Consider the following 12,342-nt stretch of genomic DNA (forward strand, 5'->3'; position numbering starts at 1 on the left):
TAAAGGCACTAAAACAATAACCATATTGTATAGCTGATATAACTGTTGCAGCAGTTTACATTATATTTTACAGGTGTTCAAGTTGAGTCCAACACCCGTACTGTTCAAATTAAAATAAAAAATGAAGTCTAACTGGAAATAAAACGATTATTATAATATTGTTGCTGTTTTTAAGAGGATTAAGTTGCTCATTAATGCGCCTGTGGGCTTCTTTAACATGGAGGAGATTAAAGCCTCCTGAAATCTGGTTTTATGTCTTCAAGAATATTTTCGGGTAGTTTTTCCTTCATGTGCAGTCTAAAGAGAAACAGGAAACGATGGGAGAGAGAGATGATGGGAATGACATTTAGTGAGGTTAAATATCGAAGTGACTTCAATTCATCTTTATCGTAGCAAAAGCTCAAATGAGTGTAATGTAAAAAGGTCACTTGTGATGACAAACCCTTTGAGAATCATCATTAAACTCTGCAGTTACCCTCGGCATTGTGGGACTTCATAGCATATATTGCATTATTGTTTTGATTTTTTTGGGTGACAAATTTACTTCGTGCACATTATCAACTTTCATGATGTTGTTTACGGCTCACCGGGCAGCTGTTTTTACCAATAACAACAAAAAGTCCACTGTACACTACCTAGCCACCACTAAACGGCAGCTATATAAGGGTAGTGACTAGCTGGTTAAGACAGTCAGTCATTTAGCTGCTAAAAGACCACCTTCTGAATTTTATTCAGGGGAGTGGAAACCACCGCAGAGCTAAAGGGAAAGCAAATTCTGAACTTTTTATCAGGTAAGCAGAAACATGACTCCAATGCATTGCTCATTGTGCGTTGTTGGGTGGATGAGTAAATGGTCAACTATTTACAAACCAGTTTGTTAAATCGGCTCAAAAGATAAGATGGAAGTGTGGACAAGCTAAGGCTTCGTTCAGACTGCAGGCAAACCTGGTCTGTTTCTCAAATCAGATCTTTAAGGCAGACTGTTTGCACTGTTATATGCAAGTGAGCCAATCGGATTTGGACTATCCAAACATCACCAACCTATCTGCATTGGTTGCTGTGGTAACCATAAACAGGCAGCAACACTGGTGACGCGGCTTTCCAACACGGAAGCTGCTGGCACAGAAGTGGCATAGATTCTGCTCACTCATTGAGTGTGACATTGCGAGTAACTGATCTGAGCCACCAAACATCTGGACTGAAACGCATTTGCAGAATTCGATTGGAATCGCGTTTCAAACCACCTCTACATATGGTTTGGATTCAGTTTGCTGAATATGGATATGACAAAAAAATGGATTTGGGCTGTCTGTCTGAACAAGGCTAGAGAATCCTCAACTGTTATCAGAATCTGATTCTTATCTTACTCAATTCTGATTTGTGCACAAGGCAGTGAGAGAAACAAAAAATGAAAAGAACAAAGACAGAAAACTAAGACAAAAATCTGCCAAATTGTTTTTACTGTACGTAAAATGGTTTTCAGGGCCTTAAACGTAAACAGTTTTTAGTAACCAGCATTGACTCAGCAGGGTGGATAAACAGTGAGATTGGAACGAAAAGCTTCTCTTGCTCTGCTGTCAGTATTACGTTTGCTTCTGTCTCTTGATGTGTGACACAATTACCATCAGTGGTAGTTTGGGGCCATTGCTCCTTCAGTTAGTTGTATGTGCTATCAGTTTGGACACATTTACAACACACCCACTGACAATCACATCCACACATACAGTATACCACAGTGCCCACACAACGCGAGATTAATAGACAGGAGTGGAAGTAGAGAGGTTAAATCTGCAGTACAGTGGTGTCTGTGTAATGACATGCATTAAATTAGCTAAATATTGATGTAAGCACTTTCTGAAATGTAGTCTGTCGCTGTTTTAATTTAGTGCATGAGATTCTGAAGTATTAATAAAAAAGTATTTCTGTCTTCTTTAAGTAAAGAAAAGTCGAGTCATAAAACGTAACTATTTTTGGAGGCCTTCAGTCCCACACGTTGTGAAGTTTGACAGCGTCGAGGGAGGTGATGCTCTGAAAGCAGAGACTTGCTTTGAAGTTGAAGAAGCAAAGAGCCCCAGATGACATTGTGGAGAAAGACCTTTAATGGCAGTCTGTTTGAAGACGCTGACTGTTGTAGGATTTTTGAGTCTGAGCAGCCGCCGCAGCTCGCACGTCTCAGCCTCCATCATCTCTCTCACACAGATGGTTAGGTGTGTGGAGACCAGAACTGATGTGGACCCGCACTGATTGAATCATAGAGGACTCAAATGAAAGAATTGATTGGCCTCGCAATCACGAAGTGTGTGAAATGAGCGGCCTAACGTCTGACACTGATCCATTAGGATTCTTCTCAAGCTCGCTCGTGATTCGCAGACACATTGTTCTGACAGCTGCTTCATGGAGCTCGCCTTCACACTGAGCGGTTGCATTACAGTGGACAGACCCGATTGGCTAACATGAGTGAGTTCATATTAATGATACATGTTAAAAACAATGGACTTGGAATGTAAATCATCTTCACTGTGCTTCTCGGCACATAACACTGATTGCATTTGCATGAGAAGATTGTATTTCTAATTCAAGGCTTCAGGTCATTATTGTGGCCTTCTTAAGACGATTATCATATAACCACATTTCTCCTGTATTTCCTGTCGCCCTCAAGACCGTACACACACACGTGCTAAATGACAAATGAAATATTCCCACTGACATATTTGGTGAAGATTTGAGGCCAATGGTGAGTGATTTCTGATAATACTATATCATACAATATATTCTTAAACAAACTGACATCAGTACATGTATTGAGTAGGACACTTTAGAGCAGGAGTCTCCAACCTGTAGATCGTGACCCGGTTCTGAGTAGATCGCCGAAGGCTCGAACATTATGTATATACATTTGATAACTCAGTCTCTTCGTAAATCTGTTTACATTTCTATCCAATCAAATTTACAGACATGCGGGCACTTTGTGACACAAAGCAATTCAGCTTTCAGCCAATCAGCTGTCAACATTTCCTAGCTGCTGTCAGGTTACGCAAGACATGCAGTCATATCAGGGATGTTAAAAGGCGAGCAAGCACGCAACCGATTCGACAAAAAACGCGGATAGTAGCCAGACCAATAAAAGGCAATGTGTATAGCATTTTCCAGTATACCACAGCATGCACATGCTGTTGAGTTTAAGCTGTTGTGATACAAAATATGTGTGAAGAGTATCAATTCGTTGCTGTTCACATAAAAGAAGCGTATTCAGCTGGTTTGGGCGGAGCTTAGCTATGTGAATAAATGTAACTCGACATGTGTGGCTCTCGGACGTTATCACTTTTTCAAAGTAGCTCTCAAAGGAAAAAAGATCGGTGACCCCTCCTTTACAGCTTATCAACAATACAAGTCTAGTAGTCTGGCTCTGCCCACCAATTTCCCACAGCTTCTGTCTTCACTGTGGTTAGAGTCCTGAAAACCCTGTTTGCAATAAGGTTGGCTGAGCCCCTCTGGAGGGCAGACAAACAAACGACCAGTCGGAGTGTCTCAATGCAATGACATTGAAAACAGGCGTTTGTTTTCAAGTGTAGTTTGAACAATGGCGGTGGGGGTAGAACGGGATGAAGCAATACAAACGGTTGTGGCAATGCAAGTAAATATTGAGGAATTGAAGGTGGAGCAAGAACAATGTCTTTCTTTTTTTTTTTAAGTCATCTAAATGGTCTGAATTTGTACAGCACTTTATCATCTTAGAAGTCACAAAGCACTCTTACACTGTTTCCCATTCAACCATTCACACACTAATGAAGCTGAGCTGCCATGCAAGGTGTTTGCCATCAGGAATACATTCACACACGTCGACAGGAGGAGCGGGGGATCGAACCGGCAACCTTCTGATTAGTGAGCAACTACTATCTGAGCCACAGCCACCCCATTTAGAGAGCGGTTATAGAGAAATGCTAGCAGCCTGGTTAATAATGCATCAATGCTCTCTGGTGGTGGACAAGCTGTGTGACTGAATTGCTGTTTCGAAACTGTCTCATACATTTCTGGACTGCAATTACTTTATTTTATTAATTTATATGCCAACAATCAGCATAATACATACATGTACATGTAAACTAGCTGCTTCCCATGTCTGACTTATCTTGTTACATAAACATGAATCATATGACACAAATCAGTTTTAGAAAATGTATAAACCTCTACACAATGTTAACTGTGCATATAAAATAGTCATTACGAGAGTATATTTCCAACCAATTATACCATCCATAATTATTTATTAAATAAATCAAACAACCCCTTCAAAGTTGCAAAGAACACTGCAGAGTGTGTGACATCTGCAGCCATCACAGAGCCAGACTGCACTAGTCTTTGATCCGACTTCATTATGCAGCTTGAGACTGACCTATCATGAAAGCTGAGACATGCTGTGCAGCCTCTAAAATCGTAAACACAGAAGTGTCCTCAGACAGCTGGAGTGAGACATTTTTTTAAATTAGGGCCTCTTCTTTGAGGAAAAATGCTGCTGTATTTTTTTTCCTGGTTTATGAACACTTTGTTGGCCATTATTAGACCAAATTATATTTCTGTTTTGCTCCTCCCTGATGAAAGTTTTCCCTGGAAGCTTTATTGTTTTTATCAGCGCTTCCCATGTCCCATCCTCACTAATTCCCAGCTCTCAGTAACCTCACGCCTTATTTTGTGCCTTTTTGTAACATTTTTCATATTCAAGCTGTAGGTTTTATATTATAAACATCTTCACAAATGTGTGTTAAAGTAAACATTTTGTGGATTTGATGTTCCTTTTTTCTCATCTTCAAATAAACTATTTTAAAAATCTCATGTACTATCAATGCTTTGAAGTGAAAAGCACAGTCTTTATATGGCTTTACAGACATTTTATACATTATTTGGAGTCATTAACCAAGTAGATAGCTCTCCAGTCCTTTACAAACACCTTGGGCAGACCCATTTCCTGAAGCTTAAGTGGATATTGTAACATTATGCAGTAAAGGGTGCATTTCTTCCTCACAAACTTCTCTGTGAGGGTTGAAAAGTGAGGATATTCGAAGATAAACAATGTATTTCAGGAAAGGAGGAAGCTAATAATTCAGCAATTACCACCATATATTTTTACCGGACAGGGAAAAGCAAGCAGCAATTTAAAACTCTGCACTTATATTCCCTCCATCACAATCTAATCTTCAAAATGGCTGAAGTGAGGAATTTCAACAGCCTGTAATTTCGACAGAAATGTTCCCATTTTATCTGAAAATTTCAGCTGACGCATAAAGCTGACATAATGCCTTGACTCTGCTCACCTTCCATAGTAAAGCTACACGCTCACTCGGGGCTTTAACGTGCATAATTCATTTCTCCTAGCTGTAACGCATAATCTGAATATCAGCTATTTGACTGCATGTCACCCGCAGAAGCAGCACTATGCAAGAGTTCAGCTCGAGTATAGCAGTGGTCACCTTCAGATGACAAACCTCATCTGTCGCCCGCTCACCTGAATACTGTCGCAGTATTGTTGTACATCTCACACTTTTAACACCTTTCCTCTCGCTGGCGTCTCTCTCTTTGTAATCTCGGGGTTATTCGGTGCTACCCTTTCCTTCCTCCTGTCTCATCCTCAAACTGTTGTCACATTCTCAGTGGCCTCTCCCCCCTCGTCGCCTCTCCCTCTCATTCACTATCTCCGTGTGTCTTGTCTGGTGCTGCAGGGCTCTCTGGCTGATGTAATTTGTGCTATCTATTTTGCTGGCGTGAGAAGAGAGCGTCCTGAAGCCAACGCTCTTTATGCCGAGTGCTCCTGCGAGAGGCTGTGAGCCGTGCGACTGAGGCACCCTTGATGCACAATGCAATGACCGTGAGTGTGAAACAGACACTCAATATGGATGTCGGTCCAGCATAATTAAAAGATAGCACATAATAGCTGCCAGCTGAAAAGGAAATTGGATGTGATGTCACCACAGGTAGTGGTTCGGCGTCCATTCATCACACCAAATATCAGTTTAAGTGCAGATTCGGTAGACTGTGCGAAGATAGGAAACTCTTTTGCTTGCATCTCATGAGTCAATTCCATCTGGAGACCATAGGCAGACTGAACTTCTGGCAGCGGTAAACACTTCACACTGGTTTCTTGAAACAGTAAACGATTTGATGTTGACTGAATATGTTTATGTGTGGTTGCAGGACTATAATCCATTTCCATGACAACAGAGAAGGCTTTGGCTGGGGAAATGAAGACTGCACTGGAGGGTGACACCAGGAGAACCAATCAGGTGGGAGCACTGTGGAACTCACAGCAGCTGTACATCATTTTATTCAGGCCTCTCAATCACTTAGGGGCCTTCCGGCTTTATGCTTGATATGCAAGGCAGCTAGCCCGTCCCGCCTGTGCCAGTAGCTTAACATCTTAGAGCAGCAGCTCACACAACATTGTACATTTGATGATTACCTCCTATGATCAAAGATTTGGGATTTAAATAATTTTGTAAGACAAGTACATGATGCCTCGAGAATTCAAATATTCAAAGGAAAGACAAAGTACAGTGGTTTCAAGCACGCTTACTCAGAGGAAGGATTTTCTTTCCTCTCAGGTTCCAGAGGACCACGGGGATATGGACGATAGCTCAGAGAAGACCCCCAGCAAAGCCTCCAAATCCCCTCAGAAAAGCAGCAAGCGGCCAAAGACTGTCCCAGTCAAAGTAACTCTGCTCGACGGCTCCGACTATGACACAGCAGTTGAGGTATGCTACCCACTATCTGCGAGACTTGGCAGAAAATGAAGATGATGTCTGATCAATCCCAGAAAAACACTTTGATTATGAATATGTGTTCTAAAAATGATCACAACGTGGGAGTTATTTTCATAGATATGTACATCAATCAAATAATGTGCTAAGATCTGGAACATCAACAGGTCCAACAAGGCAAGGCATGAGCAGTCAAATAATCATATACGCTTAAAAGAAACCAACAGGGTTGCTCAAATTATTTGAAAGAGAAAATGAAGCTATAATTCCTGCCCTAGTTGTGTACAAACACTGTTCTCTTATGCAATCAGAGATTATTTCTGACATTTTGGGTTCCCTCTTCAAATGCTTTTTCATGTACCTGTTTTTATGTGCATATTTAATCAGTGCATAATGAACCAGAAATTTTGGGGGAAGAAAGGGCAGCAAAATGTAAACTAAATAATGGAAACGTATTTGTATTGTACATAAAGCATCTGACTTTGACTTCACTCAAGCTTCCCCTTACTGATGAGATAAAGAGATGAAAGAAAACATCAGCTCTGTGGGCAGCAAATTATATTACTGTAATTAAATTATGTGATCTTGTTGCGTCTTCTTTTTCACTAATGGTGGTAATGACACCAGACTGGACATTTAGTGCCACCAGTGGTTTATCATTTTTGCACTGTAGTTAAAATCTGCTTCACACACAGTATATGTAGATATTTTGGCTCCGTGACTGCTCTGTTTGAAATAGTTTCTCGTTTTATCTCGTAATATTTCCTCGTACATTTCAGTCACAGATCCACGAATAAAATCTCTTGCAGAAATAATGTTAAAAATACAAAACAAGCTGGAGAAAACCTCAGGGAACTATAATAGCAAAATGATTTTACATAGACACGACTTTAATAGAACTGGCCGTACTGGAATATGTCCGTTTTTACTCCTTGCTTATTGTCAGTAAGAAAGTCTACCCTCCATAGTTTTTTTATTCTCCTGGCTCAGGGCTAGTTTTCAACCTGTTTGATTGTTTGACTCCCTATTTTTTTCTTCCATCAGACTTTGTTGTAGGCGTATCTCTGCATTCAGGAATTATTTGGAGGGTACAAAAAAATTATAGGCAATATAAATGATGGCCAAAACTGCAAAACTAGAATGCTTCCTTTAAAGCTGCTTTCAGCCTCACAGCTAAACACACAGCTTCCTTTTCAAAGAGTTGTCCATAGTAATTGTTTCAACCATTAGCAATTCTGGAAATGCACAGATATGTAATTAAAAAAAAAATATTTCAAAGGTTGTTTTGCTGTGCTGGCAAAACACACTTTGGCTGTTTCTCTGCGCTAAAATGCACACATACTTTAAATTCCTATTTTGCTGTGGAGGTTGATTTTTATTTATTTATTTATTTTTAAGCATTTTAAGAGGCTAGTGTATATCTCCTCCATTTGAAAAGAGCCCATGACTCAGCATACAGCACGGTACACCTCATAGGGATTTAGACTCCCTTGGTAATATGTGCTATTGAGTCAGGAAAAACATCTCTGTTGCTGCTCTCACAGAGAAGGAGGTTGACGGGTGGAGGGAGGTGAGACAAGCTCTGCATTGTGGGGGATGGAAGCCTCTGATGAGCAATCCCAGGCTTCCATAAATCGTGACTCTGTAGCCTTTTGTGTTTGTAAACAGACGGGTGTAGTTCAGTGAATCCCCACCGCCATCGGTTTATTTGAGTTTCACAGTAGCCCACACGCTTATCTTGATCAAGTGCTGCAGAAAATTAATCTGCGCCTTGACTGCAATGACTTGTGAGTGGTGTTTCACACCAGCGGGAGATTTCCAATACCGTTTAAAACCAGCAGTGGAGTCCCCTTGGCTGCCGCTGCTGCTGCTCGAGTGTGATGTGGATGGGAATGAGCTTGTTGGCCCCTCAGCCTCATTCATGTCAACTATATTCCTTTTTACGGTTTACTGCCTCCCACCTGACCTCACATATGTTACTTACAAGAGCCGGTGAGTGGGGAAATATGTCAGGAGTCCTGACTGAGGCACCGCACACACAAACGCATTTTCCTTCATCTCAACCCCCATCTTTCCCTCTGTCTTAGTTACATGCATACACACACACACACACACACACACACACACACACACACACACACACACACACACACACACATTTCTTTTAGGTCGTCGCAGTGACACCAGAAGCAGTGGGCTTGGACAGAAAATCCATAGAGTTGACAGATGAGTGCTCTTATATCTGACCGGGGAGAAAATAGAATGGGAGAAGGAAAGAGGAGGAGGAAAATATGAGGAGCGAGGTAAGAGGTGGAGCGAAAGACGAAGAGGAGGTAGATACTGGCAGTGCTTGTTTGTTTGTACACTGTAGTGTGAATGGTAGTGTGCAAGAAAGTGTGTTTGCAATGGATAAAAGGGAAGCAGGGACAGAATGATGAATGCAGTGAAATCATTATTTTAATTGCAGTCACAGTGTTCACCACGCACAGAGGCCCGATGATAAAAAACAGGGGGAAGCAGAATATTGATGTTTGGCTTACGACCGAGCTCGGTGCATTTATAATGTCCATTCCTTAACCAAGAGCCGTACTGTTAAAGGCCAGCCTCCAGTGAAATTCAAGATTTTAACCTTGTTAACATGTACACGTGTTGTTGTTTTTAGACACTAGAAGACATATTATGAACGAAATAAGCTGTCAATGCCATGGCTGAGCATTTTGGTTTTGATGTGACAGTCTTAAAAAGTTATCACTGTCAAGGTATATCTAATCCACTTCAAGACATTTGGGGATTTTTTTTTTTAAGGCAGAAGAAACTTATAAATATGTAATTTTGATGAGCAGAGATGAGTTTTCAGAGGTTTAATCAATGCCAGGAGAGGAACTTAAAAGCAAGAACTCCAACACCTTATTATAGTATTTCACTGCCTTCAAGCTTTTTCAAAAGCATCTTTTATGACACATCTGGGTTTTTAAATAAAATCCTGAGAAGACCATGCTACCACTACTTTTAACTACTTAAACTTTGGCTCAATAGAATATTCTCTGCAGGTCCAAACTATAAAAGGCAAATGTTCATTTCCATGGTGCATACATTTTTGCTGGTTAACCACATGAGCATGTGAGTTTCCACTTTATTAGAGAGACAGAGCTGTTTGGGGACTGCGGGACTGAAGTCAATGCATTCTGTGCTACTGATATTTCAGAGCTAAGTGGCTGACGCAGACCACACACTATTCAGAAAGAATACTCCAAAGAGTTTTACTTGAGAGAAGGATGCAGCATTTTCAACAATCATGCAGTGAAAAACTAGGAAAAGAGATACGCATGTGCATGTGCACAGGAGAAAAGCTTTAAACCTACAGTCCGAAGTGCTCCGCATACATTCAAAATGCCTCCTTGGGGAAAACCACCAGCTCCATAAATGTGAAGTTCGTGGGATCATGTGGTTTACTTGTTAAAACCCAATAAAAGATTATTGACATTGAGACCAAGCTCGGTCTCCTTTGAAAAAGCTGAAAGGATGATAAAAAAAAAAAAAATCTGTTTACCAACAGTATATTCTGTATCATATCTTCCCATTATAACAGCAGTCATCTACAAGGCATCCCTACACAACTCTGGGGATATCGGTGTGCACAGAGCTTGAGCCTCTGCAGGTTCAAATGTGTTCGATGATTTGCTCAAGGCAACTTCAGAACGTGTATTTGCCAGAACTCGAGCTCGAGTTGAGGGCAGTGTCTCCATGTTCTGGACTGCTCGACATCCAAACAGCTTGTCTCTTTCGTCCTTTAAACTAGCACAGGGACTTCACAGGTAAAAATTCATAGATAAATCAGTTCACTTTGGAAATCTGGTCTTGTTTACATCGGTCATAGAAGGAAATTTGAAATCTGATTATGCGCCTGAAATCCAAAATCAGGTGGAAATGGTTCAATTTCAATAAATATATAATGACATTTTCGGAAGCTTATATTTTCAGTTACTCTGAAAGATGGCAAACCTGCTAGTCCTTAAAGTTATTAATAAAAATTACTCTGCAATGAGAGGCTTTAGCAGTTTCATTTGAGTTTATTTAATATCCTCACCATATGGTGCCCTGGCTGTAATGCTGCTTAATGAACCCAGTGGGAAGGACAAGACTCTGATAATTGTTTACTTAAGCTGAAAAGTTGAAAAAGAAAAAAGGGAGCACAACATGAAATTGTAACCTGGCTGAAAACGCTGGAGGGATTTTCATCACTGCCTTTAAGCAGTCCAACCAGGGTGGAGGATAATGAATGAGGAGATTAAATGCAATTATGAACGAACAATTATGTTATGTTACGGCGGTTGCGGTTAGTTGGTTGTAAGATAATGAAGACATTTATGGTTAAGTGTAAGAGGTTGTAGTTTTAAGATATTCCAGACTGGAGACCACATTTGATCCAATTAGTCTGACTGGATTTTTCTTGGTGCATTCAGTTTTTACATTTGTTTATGTTTAATAAAGAACAGAATTGTTGAGCTGTAAACAAACCTTTTGTTTTCCAGTTCAGAGGTAAAGAGTTTTTGGTGGTAGTTAAAGAGATAAGAATAATTAAGGTGAGATTATGAGGAATGTTCATCTGTTTTAAGACCCCTGGTATAGATGTCGAGGGGAACCGTGGAATGCAATAACCGAGCACAAACAGTGTGCGAGTGAGGTTTTCCCAGAAATCCCGTATGGGAGCGGATAACCAGAAGGCATGGATGTGATTATCTACAGTCTGTCTACATGTCTGAATTCCTGAGTCCCGTTTGAAACAGTTTGTTTTTGTTTTTAATACATCAGAGGAGAGCAGAGAGAAGTCTGTCACACATGGCATATAGTACCTTACAGTGTCATACATGTTCTACTGGGATTAAATGCTTTTGACCTATATTATATGGTAGCAGTCTCTTTCCTCTCAGGGCCTTGAACAGTTACCTTTTTCAGAGGGATTTACTTAGTTTACAATCCTGGCTGTTTGGCAACAGGTCACTTTACATGAACCTTCTGAAACTCCTCTGCGATTTTGCTGTTTTTTTTTTTTTTTTTGGTGAATGTCACAATCAAAATTACTTGATTTTGAAGCCACTTCACAAGAAAAAAAATGCAATGCAGTTTGCAAAATTCAAATTTTTTTTTATGGTAAAATTGCAGGAAAGTGTAAAAATGTTGTTATTTTTACCTCGGAATAATCACATGTATACTTACTATAGTAATACGCATACTGCATATCACAGAACAGGCTGTCAATATTTTAGTTTTCACCTTTTTTATTAAATCATTTTCTGAACTTAAAGAACCATTAGCTCAATTACAAAAAGTCATAATTCAAACATAGGCCTACTGTATTTTAAAAAAAAGTGCAATCCCTTACAACTGTAGGGGTGTATCAAATTAATTTAATACATTTTCTAATTCTCATGTTAAGACCACTTTTCCAATAAAACCATCACTTCCATTTGTTCGAGTAAACTGCCGTAACATTTATTTTGATGACAAGAAGAGGGGTTGAAAAGCTTTGCTGTCTGTGAATGAGGAGACATGTTTGTTGGTAAAGTATGTTTTAATTGGAAAGGGTTACTTT

General features: G+C 40.1%; 1 protein-coding gene across 1 annotated transcript in view; it reads left to right on the forward strand.

The window, feature by feature from the left end:
• Positions 1–12,342, forward strand: part of LOC138192585 (band 4.1-like protein 1) — a 49,572-nt gene that overhangs the window by 10,283 nt on the left and 26,947 nt on the right. Inside the window, exons 2-3 of the mRNA XM_069140069.1 lie at positions 6,187–6,275; positions 6,594–6,743. Coding sequence (XP_068996170.1) covers positions 6,204–6,275; positions 6,594–6,743 — 222 coding nt within the window. The 5' untranslated portion in view covers positions 6,187–6,203. The remainder of the gene's footprint in view (positions 1–6,186; positions 6,276–6,593; positions 6,744–12,342) is intronic.

The sequence above is a fragment of the Embiotoca jacksoni genome, unplaced genomic scaffold (genome assembly GCF_022577435.1).
Source record: "Embiotoca jacksoni isolate LCO1_2020_lvr unplaced genomic scaffold, fEmbJac1.0.p SCAF_9, whole genome shotgun sequence".
In the NCBI taxonomy this organism is placed as follows: domain Eukaryota; kingdom Metazoa; phylum Chordata; class Actinopteri; family Embiotocidae; genus Embiotoca; species Embiotoca jacksoni.